Source organism: Ictalurus furcatus, chromosome 7 (genome assembly GCF_023375685.1).
Source record: "Ictalurus furcatus strain D&B chromosome 7, Billie_1.0, whole genome shotgun sequence".
Lineage (NCBI taxonomy): Eukaryota > Metazoa > Chordata > Actinopteri > Siluriformes > Ictaluridae > Ictalurus > Ictalurus furcatus.
In genome coordinates this window covers 19839628-19856799 of record NC_071261.1, presented here as the reverse complement: position 1 = coordinate 19856799, position 17172 = coordinate 19839628, and the positions used below count along the sequence as shown (strand labels likewise).

Here is a 17172-nt window from a genome sequence, read left to right as displayed (position 1 = left end):
GTGTCCTTGGGCAAGACACTGAATCCCAAGTTGCTCCCAATGGCAAGTTAGCGCCTTGCATGGCAGCTCTGCTACCATTGGTGAGTGAGTGCGTGTATGTGAATGGGTGAATGAGACACAGTGTAAAGTGCTTTGGATAAAAGCACTACATAAGTGCAGACCATTTACCATTTATCATTTATACCCCTCTCATATCTAGAGTCTGGTGTTCCCTTTGCTATTGAGGTGTGTGATGTCATCATGCCAAGATCTAAAGAGCTCTGTAAGACCTTCAGAAAAAAAAGTTGTGGATGCCTGAGTCTGGCAAGGGATTAAAAAAGATCTCCAAATGATTTGAAATACATCATTCCGCTGTAAGGAAAATCATCTACAAATGGTGCAGATTTCAAACGACTGCCAATTTGTCCAGGACTGGCCATCCCAGCAAATTCAGCCTAAGAGCAGACCGTCTGATGCAAAAATAAGTCTCCAAGAACCCCAAAATTTCATCACAGGATCTGCCAATAAGTCTTGCAACTGTTGGTGTCAAAGTGCATGCTTCTACAATCAGAAAGAGATTGCACAGATTTGATCTGCATGGGAGGCGTGCCAGGAAAAAGCCTTTGCTGTCTAAAAAGAACATTAAAGCAAGAGTGCAGTTTGCCAATGAGCATATTGGCAAAGACAAGGCCTTTTCGAGGTATCTGCAGGTATCAGCAAATTCAATATTTTTTAATACAATATTCAAGACATTTCCCAAAAATGTTAAGACTGCACGTCACTTCAATCATGCACAATACATCAGATATAATGGATTGTGTTCATGCATACGTAAGTAAACTATAGCAGGGTAAACTTCTATATAGAGGAATATGGGAGACAATAGCAAATATCTTTTTTGCATTACCATGTACTCCACACTTTCCAAGAGAGGGGAAAAAATATAGAGAGATGGATTACGGCAGTCAGAAGAGAAAAAGATGTCAAATCACTCCCTCAGCAGCTTATTAGAAACCCCCTCACAGCAATGTTTACTAGATGTTTTTGTAATTTAATGCCAGGGTAGTAGTGTTATAAATGTACATACACTTTTGTAAAGAAAAAAAAAAAAATTTTTTAATCTTTGCTATTTTGTAATATTACTATTGCACTGAATAATAATAATAATAATAATAATAATAATAATAATAATAATAATTATTATTATTATTATTATTATTATTATTATTATTAATTTATTTATTTTTATTTCAGAGAACAAATAGTTATATAACCATAGTAATGTATTTCTGATTTAATTCACTTTTATGCGTTAGACCGTGTGTCTTTTATTTTGGCGGAAAACTGCAGGAAGACCTCCGTTTAGTTGGCAACAGTATTTTTAATTCACTTCTCAATGCTGAAATGCTGTAAATGTTTGAGATTACTCTAACGTAAAACCTAAGTGAATCTGGCGGGTGTTGTCTTCTAAATGCACCTTATAAGCAACTCAAACTTATTTTTTCACATGAGTGTATATTTAGACATTGTGCTGCATTATTTACTTTCCTTCCCATTGAGGACCAGAGACTGCTTGTAGGAACCAAAACGTTTGATAAGGTTGTGAATTTCAGTGACTGCTCTTATAAGGTACGTTAGTGACTGTGAGGAAACGTTGAAAGTTCCTTGGGCCACATTTTAGCAAATGGGGTAACTTATTATTGTTTATACTTTGTTTCACTATTTACTGAATAATTTCTGCAGAATGCATCTCTGCTCAAGCATGCCTTTGATTTAACTTGTCACTTGTGATCACAAAGCAGTGATATACAAACACAAGACAATGGTCTGAAAGCATTTAAAACATCCAGTAAAGATGAAAACCTGCAGAAGAAAAAAAGGCTAGTGTTTTTTTACTCACAGACAACATGTCCAATCCCATCAGTACTCTGAATAATGATTCCTGGGCAAGGAAGAGAGACAGAAACTTATTCTTATGACCTAAAACAAATCATAATTCCATTAAAATGTTCATTATGTCCTCCACTGCAGATCGGAATTAAAAAAACTAAATCCACAAATCAAGCAATGCTTTGGGTATGCACTTGTGTAATTAAGGTCAACAGGCTTGGTCATCATTGTGATGCTTATCTCTTTCTGCTGTAATTTTGCTGGAGACTCAATCTCTTAGTTCTTGTGGCTGAATGGGCAAATCCCCACAGCCAAACTCTAGTAAAAAGCTCTACAGTGGAGTTTATTATAACAGTAAAGTGGGACTCAATCTGGAATGAGATGTTCCACAAGTACATATGGGTGTGATGGTCAGGTGTCCACATAGTTTTGGCAATATAGTCTATATTACAAAATGAATGAAAACCGATGTAAATATAAACATTCAAGAGAATGCCTTGGAAACTTGTGGCCAATTGCTTTTAGAATTTTCTGATAGTATTACACTGCATCTGTTCGTAGACTGAAAATATGAGCACATGAACAACACACAAAAATGACCATGGAGAATTTTTTTCCCTTTAAGTCATACAAATTGAATAACTCACCATTCCTGAGGCACAAACTTTGAGTTATTCCTTCAGTTGTACCATCGATTTCTTTTAGTTTTTCAAAGGGTCTAACCAAAACAGCATTTTCCTTGTGTGTGTGTGTGTGTGTGTGTGTGTGTATATATATATATATATATAACTGTTTTAGTACACCTGGGTGACTAGGAACAGTAAATTGTTCAACCATGACTTCCTGTTTCACAGGGGTATAAATATGAGGTAACACACAGGCCAAATTCCCTTAGTCATTCATAACAATAGGTAAGACCAAGGAATGTAGCTGTGATGTGTGGCAAAAGGTTACTCTCCACTGTACACTATATGGACAAAAATATGTGGACAAACAGTATTGAATATTCCACTGCAAATCCATGGGCATTAATATTGAGTTGTTTCTATGTTGCTGCTATAACAATGTCCACACTTCTGGTAAGGCATGGCTGTGGAGATTTGTCCATTCAGCCACAAGAACACAAGTGGTTTGGCACTGATCCTGTGCAAAGTGGCCTGGTGTGCATCCTTTATTCCAATTTATACTAAAGGTGTTCATTGAGGGGCTCTGTACAGTTCCTCAAAACCAACCTTGTCAAACCAGGTCTTCACAGACCTCACTTTCTGCAGAGGGGCATTGTCATGCTGGAACATGTCTGGGCCCCTTGATTCAGGTAAAGGAAAATCTTAGTGCTACAACATACAAAGCCATTCTGTACAATTGTGTGCTTCATTTGGAATAGCTATGAGGGTCAGAGGTATACTTTTTTAGGCCTAGTTTATATTAAAACTTTTGCAGTTTCAAATAGTCAAATGTTTATTCTGATCTCCCTTCAGCATACTAGATAATCCGAGAGGTATGTAGTGATATTTTGAGCTATTCATAGCTATATGTTATACATATACATACTTATAATTATGTTTCTTTTCTTGTTTAAGTGCCCTGGTTGCAAATCATATGTTGAGAGACAGGATTTAACCAATCTGTGTGCACACCACACCATCTGTCCATCAGAGAGTCGTAAGGCATTTAAGCTCTGCTGGGAGTGTCTGAAGACCTGGAAAGGGCCAACAGACAAGTGTGACAACAGCAGCTGTGTTAAACACAAAATTGAGAAGCTGTTAAAATGTGAAGATATAATCCTTACTCTGGTTCAAAACCTAAAATGCCCCTCATTGCGAGCTTGTCCTACATGTGGAAACCTGGTAGAGCATGACACATCAGGGTGTAAGAATATCATGCAATTGCTACCATGTTGGATTCTGCTTTTCTTGTTAAAGCTCAAAAACAAGCTCATACTTTCAACCTTGCTCAAATGATGTAGTGCCTCGGCAAACATCCATTTGTAGGTAACTGAAATCTTGGCATTTTTTAAACACCAAAAGGCACAGATTCAGCCTCTTTAAACGTTTCTATGGGCATAACTTAATGGTTGTGCTTTCATTCAGCATAATAAAAATATAAATTGCATATGATTAAATCTAAAGCACAGTTGTCTTGTCAATTGTCCATCCATCCATCCATCTACTGCTTACTCCTTTTCAGGGTCACGGGGAACCTGGAGCCTATCCCAGGGAGCATAAGGCACAATGCGGGGTACACCCTGGACAGGGTGCCAGTCCATCGCATGGCACACAATCACACACACATTCACACACCCATTCATACACTACGGACTCTTTAGACACGCCAATCAGCCTACCATCTTTGGACTGGGGGAGGAAACCGGAGTACCTGGAGGAAATCCCCGCAGCACGGGGAGAACATGCAAACTCCGCACAAACATGGCCCCGGCAGGACCTGGAGGTTTGAGGCGAGCGTGCTAACCACTAAGCCACCGTGCGCATCTTGTCAATTGTCCTCAAGTTATATATATAAAAAATGATGTTTGATGTAATTTGTTCTATAACAATTTTGTTGAGCACAAATACGATATTAGACAGAGCTTTTTTGTTAGGTGTTGGTAATTTTTAAAAAAATCATATACAAATATAAATACATAAAGCATGTAGAAGATGGAAAATTGTACTTTTGATACTTAAATACAGTAAATAAAGATATTGAAAAACCTCACTTTGAGTAGTTTTCTTGTGGGTCACTAACTTTTAATGTTATTTATAGTAAGGCACCAGCTCAAGGCCCTGTCATTACACAGTCACATTTATTAGAAGTGATTTGAGTTAAAGTTCAACTTGATTTGTGTTGGTTTCTGATTGAGAATAAATTGACCAGTTTAGTATTTGTTGGTCAGTGATAACATCAATGTATAATTTTATATAATGATTTTATGGTTCAGGGGTTTTGTTGATCTAGGAATATATATAAAGTATATATTTGTTATTAGCCTTGACAAATTGCTGAGATAACAAAATGGAGAAATAAGAAGTGTTTTTTTTAGACTGCCTATAGACAATTGAACTCAATTCATACAAAAATGTTCATTCATGCCAAATTATATTCAAAACATTTATACATTTCGCACAAATTAACACAAGATTATATTTCTTGCTATATCATCCATCTGTTGATGCTTGGTATAAAAAGGACTGTTAAAGAATGTTATATTTTCTGGACTTATTTAGTCCAGAAAATTTAGTCCAGTTTTCCTTCCTATAACTCACCCAGTACAACCTACTTCAGGCTGGACTAAGCTAATGAGTTTTAAGAGCTGACTTAGAAGTGGAGGGAAAATACGCAGGGTGGTGATAATCTTAGGCCGTTATTGAGAAACTGAACAGCACATGGGATTAGGAACATCTTTGGATCATCATGATGAACACATAGTTCATTTAACATTGATCTTTAATGATATTTTACAGTGTAGTGCAAAGAAACATGAATGTTTCTTATACATATTACATGCACAGAAATTAAAGTAGGTGGAATTTTTATCAGGCTACATTCAGTTTACAGCAGGTTTGTATTTTGGTCTTTTACAAATGATATACTTTCCACAATAGGACCAGATTCCAAAAACAGTGTAGTTATTGTTGAAACTGTGCCTGTCAATGTTGTCCTTTTTCTTGTGGTCTTTATGCAGTTCATAAACAGGATTTACTGTTGCTATTGTTTGATATTTATTTTGTAATTTTTCTAATTGATCTGTTTAGAGCAAGCTGGTTAAATATAGACACATTAAACATACTGGTATGGTAGTTAAAAAATTTGAATGTGTCATGGTACATTATATTGTTTTAATTTGTGGTAAATAATTAAAATAAAATAAACATGCTTACTTGGTTATACACTTAAAGTGTGAATTAATTGAAACAATGAATAAAACACTTTAGGCATTTACTAAAATGTTTATTGTCCTGTGCAATGTCTAAATGAATTCATTACTTTCCATTTTGAATCAGGTTTTCAGTATGAACCTAAGCAGTTAGCAAACAAAACAAAAAAATCTATAATTTTTAACAACTAAACATGGGACCCGTTTACCAGAATTAGCAGAAAGTAAAATATAGAACCAATTCATCCATTTAATCAGATGAAATATTATTAGTGGATGGTGTCTGAGTCTGCTGAGTCTTGAGCTTCTCATAATATTTCTGCAAGAGGAGGAAAAAAAAAAGGCAAAACACTATTAGTTTCTTGAATGTATATAACAGTGACATAATCATGAGCCCAATGTCTGGGGATATCTATTTTGTAACAGATCTGTATACAGAAATAGTTATTAATTGAGCAACACCAGAGCTGGCAACATTTCTAACAAGACAGTGGACAGGATGCTTCCATACTAATAGTATAATATACTATACTATTATATAGTACTATTATAATTTAATAGTCCAAATGATACAACATGTATTGGCATCCTTGGTAAATCTGAGCAAAGAACGATGTGAAAAATTGTTTTTAATGTTTAAACTTTTGAGACTTTGTTTAAAAAAATAAAATTCACAAAAATACTCTGCTCAAAAAATAATTGCAAACAGGTTTATAAAAAAATAAAAAATAATAACCTGTTAAATGTAGGTGTGCAACTAGTATTGGCACCCTTTTAGTCAATGCTACCTCCCTTTGCCAGGATAACAGCTCTGAGTCTTTCATAATGCCTGATGAGGTTGGAGAACACATGGCAAGGGATCTGAGACCATTCCTCCAGATCCTTCAAATTTTGAGGTCCACGCTGGTGGACTCTCCTCTTCAGTTCACCCCACAGGTTTTCTATGGGTTTCTAGTCAGGAGACTGGAATGGCCATGGCAAGACCTTGATTTTGTGATCAGTAAACCATTTTTGTGTTGATTTTGATGTATGTTTTGGATCATTTTCCTGCGGGAAGATCCAACCACGGCCCATTTTAAGCTTTCTGGCAGAGGCAGTCAGGTTTTCATTTAAATATCTGTTGATATTTGCTAGAGTCCATGTTGCCATATATCCTAACAAAATGTCCAGGTCTTCTGGCAGAAAAAAAGCCCCAAAACATTAAAGAGCCATCACCATATTTAACTGTGGGCATGAGGTACTTTTCCATATGGCTACCTCTCTCTGTGCACCAAAACCACCTCTGGTGTTTATTGCCAAAAGGCTCTATTTTGGTTTCATCTGACCTGATCCCATTTGAAGTTCCAGTAGTTTCTGGTAAACTGAAGACACCCGAGTTTGTTTTTGGATGAGAGTAGAGGGTTTTTTTCTTGAAACCCTTCCAAACAACTTGTGTTGATGTAGGTGATTTCGGATTGTAGTTTTGGAGACTTTCTGACCCCAAGATGCAACCAATTTCTGCAATTCTCCAACTGTGATCCTTGGAGATTTTTTGGCCACTTGAACCATCCTCTTCAAAGTGTGTTGAGACAATATGGACACATCCAATTCCAGGTTGATTCATAAAATTTCCAGTTGACTCAAATTTCTTAATTATTGCCCTGATGGTGGAAATGGGCATTTTCAATGCTTGTGCTATTTTCTTATAGCCATTTCCCATTTTGTGAAGCTCAGCAACCTTTTGCCACACATCACAGCTATATTCCTTGGTCTTACCCATTGTTATAAAGGACTAAGGGAATTTGGCCTCTGTGTTACCTCATATTTATACCCCTGTGAAACAGGAAGTCATGGCTGAACTCCTGTTCCTAGTCACCCAGGTGTACAAAAATTTTTTTAAATATTACTGGGAATTGTATTAATGTGCTTCTCTGTTTTGAGGCTCTGACCGGGTTAGAGTTTCTGTTTATTTAATTTTATTAGTGTTATCTCCTCGGCTTTACATGCTACACTGTTATATTATTTGTTACAAGTCTTTACAAGGTAAGGACATTATATTTATTATTGTGTGCAGACTGTTTTTCAGTCTTGGTAATTTTGTTGGTTAATCCAGTTTACTCTCCGAGTTGTTTTCACATTGTGGACAACTTTCGGTTTTTGTAGGATACACTGCTGTCTCATTTGTTTATGGACACTTTGGGTGTGGGAGTTTGGAGGATTGTGAGAGTTTGGAGGATTGTGAGAGTAAGCAGAACATGCCAATGCTTTGAAGGATGTAATGTTATTTAATTGCGAATCTGTTTTTAGGGGATTTAAACCTAACATGATGAACAAATTATATTATAGAATTCAGGCAATTTTACTGGGGTTATCTCATACAGTGTAGCAAGTAATAATCTGGAAAGACCTTGGTAATATCACAAAGGTCTTTCCAGTCTAAAACTGGATTTAAAGAGAAGCAAATTAGTAAATGAACCACATGTAAATGTATCACTTGAATATGAATCTCATGAATATGAATCTCAAGAAAATGAATCACATGTAAATGAACCATATGAAAATGAATAAATAAATTAAAGACAATTCTGTGCTAAAAAAAAAAGAAAAATTACTGGGAATATACTTCAAATATAAGGGTGCCAATAATTGTTGCACACACATATTGAACAAATTTTCTTTTTTGTATAAACCCATAATATGTTTGCAATTGTTTGATATCCATGAGAGCAGAGTGTTTGTGAATTTTTTTTTAACAAAAAGATCAAAAGGTTAAACAATAAAGACAATTTTTCACAGCTTTCTTTGCTCATATTTACCAAGGGTGCCAATATTGGTGGGGGCTTGCATTTGATTATAAGCATCCAGCTACATATTAGGGTTGCACAGTATACTCGTACTATGGTAGTATCCAGATACTAAAACTTCAAAATACTACCGATGCCACTGTGTGTGTGTGTGTGTGTGTGTGTATTATATATATATATATATATATATATATATACATACACACACACACACACACACGGTAGTACTGTAATTAATAGTGTATGTGCGCCAGTTAACACTATTTTCACTCAAACGACACAGCTCACTGCTTCTGCAGAATACACAAAGGTTAGTGAGATTTCTTTTAAACTAAATTCTTTATCTTAACCTTAAAAGATTTCTTGTTTGCTAGTAAGCTAGCTACCGTTACACGAACTGCAGTGTGTAAATACCAAAATTAGCTGAACGAGCTATATATGAATTAGTTGTTTGCCAATTGTATGATTATTCTTGAGTTTTTCCCAATTATTCATTCTCATTAATAAAATATTCAGAGGAAAATTTGGTTTGTTTTCACTTACATCTATGTATTTCTGTAAATCTGGTTCACTTTGTAGATTTAAATTATGAATTAACACAATATTGCAAGGTATCATGATACTTCAGCTGGTATAGTATTGTAAGATATGTTTATGGAATTATGACAACCCTATTGCGTATATAAACTTACTTTATACAACTGATACAACATTAAAATAAATGCATGACCAGTCTGCAGTCTAGTGAGATGCTGCACATAAAAAGATGCAGTTATATGCAATAAGTTTTAATTGGACAGCAAACTAAACATTTCTGGCCAAACAGAATGACAATATGTCAACACATGAAAAAAGAAAATTGAGTATAATAAAATACAAAATGGAAAAGAAAATGAGGATGCACAGCCCATTTCACCCAATGCCTTTATGATTGACTGATCCATCTATTGACACAGAACTGCAAAATACTCATATATATGGCTCACAAGACCAGGGTTCAAGAAGTGACAGCTTAGTGTTTTAACTAGAAAAGGTAGGAGCAAAGGATAAATAATTGCAAACGTGAACTGCACATAACAGTCTTTCATGTGCTTTCCCTCGTGTGTTCCGTATTGCCATAAAATGCAGTCAAAACATACAAATGCAACAACTAAACCATAAATGTTGGTCTCCCTGCAATAATAAATAAATAAATCAATCAATAAATAGGCTCATAGTCAATACATACACAGACCGTCTATAAGTGAGAGTAGCCGACTTCTTCGTGAACGACGCATCACTATTGTCGAGGCTTCTTGGTCGCTCTAAAATGCAGTCAACTGTGATTGAGGTCACTTCCAAATACAAAACACACCCCATAGTATACTCCACCCCAACACTGATAAGTTTCTGTACAAGGCATTGGAAATGCAAATGCAAAGGGAATTGTGATTCCCCATTTGAATTTTGGGAAGCCCCATGCGTGATGCTGAAGAAATTAAATAGCAAACAGGGTAATTGCTATTTCAATATGACAGGGTCGTAAGACGGGAAATGCAAAATAATCTGCAAATTATTTCCATATAAAACAGTGCACTTCACCGAATATAGAAGAATTCATGAGCCATTGTAATGGTTTACCTGCATGTTTTGGTAATGTCGTAAACTGCTGCAGTGGGTTTTCTTTGCAGTCTCTTCATTTCCATAAAACAAAGAGCAGAGTTTACAGAAGAAACCAGTCTTGGGCACCACAAAGTCCACACCTGAAGAACACACAAAAGCACAATATTCAAAATGTGTTAAAGTAATCTACAGCAAGGGGAAAAGGAGAGAGACCAGACCTGAACAAATCATTCTGTTTGCCTGCCTTTTCTACAACTGCTGCTTTTTCTTATCCTTGACTATGGCATTTCTGCTCCAATATCAAGCATTTATTCAATAAGGACGGGCAGTCTTTTTTTTTTTCTTTCAGTTTGTAAAGACAAAACCCAAAAGGTAAGAATTTTATTTACATTTATCCACTGTTTGCTGATTTTCTTTGCTTGAACTTAAACTTTTCTGAATTCCCTTTGAACTTGACAATCAGCAAAATATCTGAAAGCCTGGTATTTGAATAATGTGCCAAGCTTTTTGCTCAACGCATTAATAAACAAACCATATGTACTCATTTAATATCGGTGTTTAATGCAGTACTACATTTATATGCTGTTAAATTTCATGAAATGTTTTGAGCATTTAAATTTTTATCTTTTGTTCATGAGCTATACCTTGTTAGCCTTCTTCTGTAAAGACATGAAACCCGGGCAAGTTTTGCCTGGTTCATTTGTCTTTATATAAAAACAAGGCAAATTTTTTTAAGCAAAAAATACAGTGTCATTATTTGTCTCAATCTAATAGGAATATCTGTACCATATGTGAGCTGTTTATTTTAGAACCGTCGTTGATTTTAGATAGTTTAACTCCTAAATAGATTGGCACCCTCTCCAGGGTGTACCCTGCCTTGTGCCCGATGCTCCCTGGCATAGGCTCCAGGTTCCCCATGACCCTGAAAAGGATTAAGTGGTATAGAAGATGGATGGATGGATGGATAACTCCTAAATACTTCTCCTATACCGTTCCCTGTCAAGAGTGCTCAATACACACATCATGTCTGCATATTTTATGTTTGTAGCATCTTACCAATAGGATTATTTGGGCTAAAGGGGGGAAGAGTGAAGTCGTTAGTTGTAGAGGGCTGTGAGCAAGGCTTCTTAGGGTCTGGCTCCTGATTTAGCTCATCTTCACGCCTCTGTTTAGATTCCTCTGAAATAAAAATAAAAAAAACATACATGTGTGTAGAAAACTAGGTAACTGTTCAGACATCTGTGGGAAAGACTGGGGATATAAGGTAAAATTTAACGCTGACTTTAAATAGTAAGACTATGCCAATGGAAATGCATCTCTTAAATACCTTTTATTGCTGCTCTTTTTTCAGTTGTAGCTTCATCAGCAGTATTCTCCTTGATCGTGACTTCATCTTCCTGTTTGCTGATATTAGGTTTCTCTTTCTCTGTTCCAGCAACCTGTGTGTTTGTTGAAGCTGAAGTTACCTCTGCTTTCAAGTTTTCTTCTTCTGGTTTGATGTTTATGTCTACTGAAGCTGTGACTGAGGGAGGTATATTATCGACGGAAGCTGGTTCCTCCTCTGGGGTGTTCTCAGGGAGTTCTTCTACCTGGTTACTAGACCTCCCCCTCTTTCCTCGGGTAGACTTCCTCACTACAGACAAAACCAGAGAAAATTCTGCGAGATTAACTGCTAACTCATGCATATACTTACACAGAACAATATAAAAATGCATGATGTCGTTTCATTAAGTAACTAAGCTGCCTAATTTTGTAACGTTTTTAAGCAACCAAGAAAAGGTTCTTAGATGACCTGGTGTCTGCCGAGATCTCTTCTTAGGCCTTCCACTCCTCCTGGTGATGGGTTTCTCCTCCTCCACCTTCTGTTCAAGCAACGGCTCATGCTTTTCCTCCTCTTCCTCACCCACTTCATCCACAGTCACAAAATTCATTCTGCGTAGTTCTTCTATATTACAGGCATCCTCCTCATGGACAGATGATTCCACAGGCACCTCAGGCTGAGCTGATGTATCAACTTCAGAGCTGGTGGGATTGATTTTAGCCTGTTCGCTCGCATCCATTTCCTCATCACCTCTCGCCTCATCCAGCGTAACAAGAGTCTGTAGAAAGCAGTGTGTAAACACAAAGCAGAACCAAACCAATTAAAGCAGAAAACTGAGCAATGGAAAAAAAATACTGACCTCAGGGTTAAAAGAGCATGCATCATCCTCATCTTCCTCCTCAACAATTTCATCAAGAGTGACCAGGCCCTGGAGTGCTTTCTCCAGTTGTTCCTCCTCAGCTTCATCACCTCCCACCTCATCGACAGTTAATAGTGCTTCCGGATTCTCACCAGCCTGGCGTTTCAGAAGCTCTTCCTCATCAGCTTCATCAGCAAAATCTCCATCTTCACCACCCACCTCATCAAGGGTTACCAGGGCATCTTGGGCTGGAAGTTCCTTGTTCTCTCTCTCTTGTAGTGCAGGGTCTGACTTCTCAGACTGGTGCTCTGCAGGAGATTTCTGTTCCTGTAGCTCAGAGACTTGAAGAGGCTCATCCATTAATGTAAGGGCAGTTGAATCAAATTGCTTGGGATAGTGCAAGTTAGAGGCTCCTTTATCTGATGTCTCTTCATTGATGAGAGCAGCCTCTTCAGAATCTTTCTGAGCAATGCACTCCTTGTCTTTATCCTCAGATTCTGCTGGTTCTGGTGTTAACCTTTCTACTTCACCATATACAGTTTGGTGAACTGTCTCTTGCAGGACATCAGTAGTAACTGGAACTCCTTCAAGCTTTTCTGCCTCTGTGACTGGCAAAGTGTTTATTGGTTCATTTTCCATGTCTGCAATTTCCTGATCCTCTGCTTCAGTGTCTGTAGACGGTCTAGACTCCGGTGTGGCTAAAGTTGCTGGCTTCTTGAACTTTTCTGAACTAGCTTCAGCACTGGATTTCCTTTCATGTGATGATGAGGTCATGGGGGATTTGGGGTCATCCTCTGACATTTTTAATTCAGAGTGTCCTGAGCTAGGTGGCGTGTGCTCCTCTGCCTCATCTCCAACCTCATCCACAGTTACAAACTCATCTAGGTTGAAAGGAAAAGGTTCCTCAAAAGCTTGCACCACTTCTTTTGCCTGAAACAGATTGCCTTATTAATAAGCATCAAAACCATATATGTAGATAAATGGAAGGCAATAAACAATTAGATATTCATATGCACCTTTCCAGTTTTCTTTGTATCACTCCTTGACGAACGTGTACTTCTGCTGCTACTACGGGTCTATGCAGAAACAAATGAATCAAAGTTCCAACATGCTACTGTAAAAATACTTTGATTTCATATCTGAAACAGATTTGTAAAAGCCGAAGCCTCAAATAAATCTTTAGTCATTCTTACCTTGTAGCCATCGTCCTCGCGCTCCCTTGACCGCCTTACAGCTGTGCTAACTTCTGGCCTGGTCTTGCGAGATACAGAAGTAGAAGAACTTGATCCTTCATTACTGGTGGTGGGAGACCCATCTTTTGGAGTATGCTTGGCTCTCTGTCTGGAAGAAAGCTCCCTTTCTGTTGACTCAGTTTTTCTAGTTTGGCTTCTAGTAGTTCGTGAACTCTGGGGTTTCGTTCCCTTTTCAACTTGGGTCTTTTGACTGTCAACTTTCTCTGCAGAATTCTTCTCCACCTCACTTTTCCGACTGGCTTCTTCAGCACGTTTCATGGAGGACTGCAGACGGCACTGATGGACTGCTGCTTCAAGAGCCTTCAGGATCTCTGGTGTAACAGGTGGAAAGCCCAGTGTCATGTCATCAACTGGACGAGCCTCTTGCTGAGTTGTAGCTTTTTCAGCCTGGTTTTGGTCAGAAGACTGCAGAGTGGCATCAGTTAGAACGGGTTTACATGCCTTCAGGTCATCCTTAAACTGAGCCTCATTCTGGTTTATAGTACTCTGTGGACTCAAATTGCCCTGAGTGGCCTCACTATCCTGAGTGGACTCCTCTATGGGGGCCAGCTGTGGCTCATTTTCCAAAACAACAGGTTCCAAAGCCCTTTCTTCATTGTCATTACCAGTCAGTGCTGCTGTCTCAGTGTCCTCTACTGATGGCAACTGAGCAACACTGCCAACAGTTAGTTTATTGTCTTCAACTTCCTTCTGTTCCACAGACAAGTCACCAGCCTTTGTAGCATCTTTTGGTTGTGAAGGATGATGTCTGTCCAAAGATGATTCTTCTGTATGTTCAGTTGTCTCCACAGGGGCATTTTCAGCCTGCTCAGTTGTATCCATTTTTGATTTTGCAGCATGCTCATTTGTGTCCATTTGTAAGTTTTCAGAATGCTCATTTATGTTCATTGGCATATCTTCAGTCTGCTCAGTTGTGTCCATAGAAGACAGAATGTCTTCAGTTGTGATTGCAAGCACATCTCTATGCACTAACTCTGGTTCTTTGGTGTCCACCAAGGTAATGTTTTCCATTTGAGGGTCAATCTTATTTTCACTTTCAGAGATGTCGATTTTGGATTCACTGCTTTCAAGTAAAGCTGTTTCATTAGGTGGGATGTCCATTTGAGAGTCATTAGAGTCACATGGAATTGTTTTGCTAGGTAAGTTGGATTCACCCCCAGGGGCCTGCACTGCAATTGCTATTTCATTAGTAGGTGTAGCACTGGTGTCCATCTCAATCTTTGCTTTAGTTTCAGTTTCATTGACATCATTTTCAGTGCCTTTCATGAGACCAGCCTCTGCTTTAGCTCGGTCTACATCAGTATCAATATCTACTTTGACTGAAGTAGGCAAGGGAACTGTAGTTGTAGGGGTAACTGCATCTGTACTCAGAGTTTTGGCAACCCGTTTAAACCTAAATGGAAGACAAATTTTATCTTATTTATATACTTAGACATTCTGTTTACCAAATTTACTTATGGTGAGCAATTTATCTGACAATTATTATTTTAGATAAATAACATGAATCACTTTTGAAAACCCATAAAAGAGGTAGTGAGCATGCTGTTCATTCACTTACCCTCTAACATCAGATTTCTTTTTAATCTGTAATGCAAACAAGACAAAATTGTACATAATTTCAACACTGATCAATATTGCATCACATTAGCAAAACTAATTATTCACAGATCATCTTGAATTGAAAGCCAAAAATACCTGGTCAGCAGCCCTGGGCATTTTAGCAAGGGTGAATGAGAGGGAATTATTCTGTATGATGCAAGGAAACTTTAGGAACCGACTATAGACCGACCTGGCAACAGCAGCACTATCCATTTCAAAAATGATCTAGAAATAAAAAGAGAAAAGTAATAAGTGAAAAGGTTTCCTAGACCTATGAATATCATACTCGCCACTTAGTGAAAATGTACAATGACCTCAGTCATTGGAACATATACCGATAAGCCATAACAGTAAAACCACCTGCCTTATATTGTACAGGCCCCATCTGTGATGCCAAAACAGCTCTGAACAGTCAAGGTATGGACTCCACAAGACCTCTGAAGGTGTGCTGTGGTATCTGGCACCAAGACATAGATGAAGATCCTTTAAGTCCAGTAAGTTGCGAGGTAGGGCCTCCATGGACCGGACTTGATTGATATGTGGGGAATTTGGAGGCCGAGTCAACACCTTGAACAATTTGTCATGTTCCTCAAGCCATTCCTGAACAATTTTTGCTGTGTGGGCACATTATCCTGCCAAAAGAGGCCATTGCCATTAGGAATACCATTGCCATGAAAGGGTGTTATTGGTCTGCAACAGTGTTTAGGTAGGTGGTATGTATCAAACATCCACATGAATGCCAGGACCCAAGGTTTTCCAGTAGAACATGGCTCAGAGCACCACACTTCCTCCGCCAGGTGCTTTCAGCAGTGGACAGGAGTCAGCATGGGCACTCGGTCTGCGGTCACACAGCAAGCTACGATGCATTGTGTGCTCTGACACCTTTTTATTATAGCCAGCATTAACTCTTCAGCAATTTGTGCTACAGTAGCTCTTCTGTGAGATCAGACCAAATGGGGTAGCCTTCGCTCCCCATGCCAATAATAATAATAATAATAATAATAATAATAATAATAATATTGAATTTTTATTTATCATATATACATATGCACAGTGAAATTCTTTTCTTCGCAAACCCCAGCATGTCAGGAAACTGGGTTCGGAGCGCAGGGTCAGCCATGATACAGCACCCCTGGAGCAGAGAGGGTTAAGGGCCTTGCTCAAGGGCCCAACAGTGGCAGCTTGGCAGTGCTGGGGCTTGAACCCCCCGACCTTCTGATCAGTAACCCAGAGCCTTAACCACCAAGCCACCAATGCCCCCACAATAATGTGCCTTTGGTACTCATGATGCTGTCGTCATTTTACCAGTTGTCCTTCCTTGGACTACTTTTGGTACACACTAACCACTGCATACCGAGAACACCCCACAAGACCTGCTGGAGATGCTCTGACCCAGAAGTCTAGCAATCACAATCTGGCCCTTGTCAAAGTCACTCAGCTCTTTACACCTGCCCATTTTTCCTGCTTCCAACACATCAACTTTAACACACAACACACAACAACAAGAACTGACTGTTCACTTGCTGCCTAAAATATCCCACCCCTTGACAGGTGCCACTGCAACAAGATAATTAATGTTACTCACATCAACTGTCAGTGGTTTTAATTTCATGGCTGACCGGTGTATATTTAGAAATTGTTCTACATTAGCACCAACAGATCTGAGTGACTTTGACAAGGATGAAATTGTGATGGCAAGACAACTGGGTAAAAGTATCTCCAAAATGGCAGGTCACTGCCACACTGCAAAAACTGTTCAGGAATGGTTTGAGAATGAGTTCAAGGTGTTGACTTGGTCTCCAAATTCCCCAGATCTCAATCCCATCAAGCATCTGTGAGATGTGCTGGACAAATAAGTCTGATTCTTGGAGGCCCCTTACAGGACTTTAAAAATCTGCTGCTAACGTCTTGGTGCAAGATACCACAGCACACCTTCAGAGGTCTTATGGAGTCCATGCCTTGACAGGTCAGACTTGTTTTGGCATCATGGTGGGACCTACACAATATTAGGC

General features: G+C 38.4%; 1 protein-coding gene across 1 annotated transcript in view; it reads right to left on the bottom strand.

Moving 5' to 3' along the window:
- Positions 1-5295: 5295 nt before the first annotated feature.
- The window catches only part of znf638 (zinc finger protein 638), a 36398-nt gene continuing 24521 nt past the window's right edge, over positions 5296-17172 (bottom strand). Inside the window, exons 16-25 of the mRNA XM_053629197.1 lie at positions 15257-15385; positions 15120-15145; positions 13502-14954; positions 13325-13384; positions 12309-13238; positions 11921-12227; positions 11456-11761; positions 11185-11307; positions 10147-10268; positions 5296-6062 (exon numbers count right to left, since the gene is read on the bottom strand). Of these exons, the coding sequence (XP_053485172.1) occupies positions 5994-6062; positions 10147-10268; positions 11185-11307; positions 11456-11761; positions 11921-12227; positions 12309-13238; positions 13325-13384; positions 13502-14954; positions 15120-15145; positions 15257-15385 (3525 nt within the window). The 3' untranslated portion in view covers positions 5296-5993. The remainder of the gene's footprint in view (positions 6063-10146; positions 10269-11184; positions 11308-11455; positions 11762-11920; positions 12228-12308; positions 13239-13324; positions 13385-13501; positions 14955-15119; positions 15146-15256; positions 15386-17172) is intronic.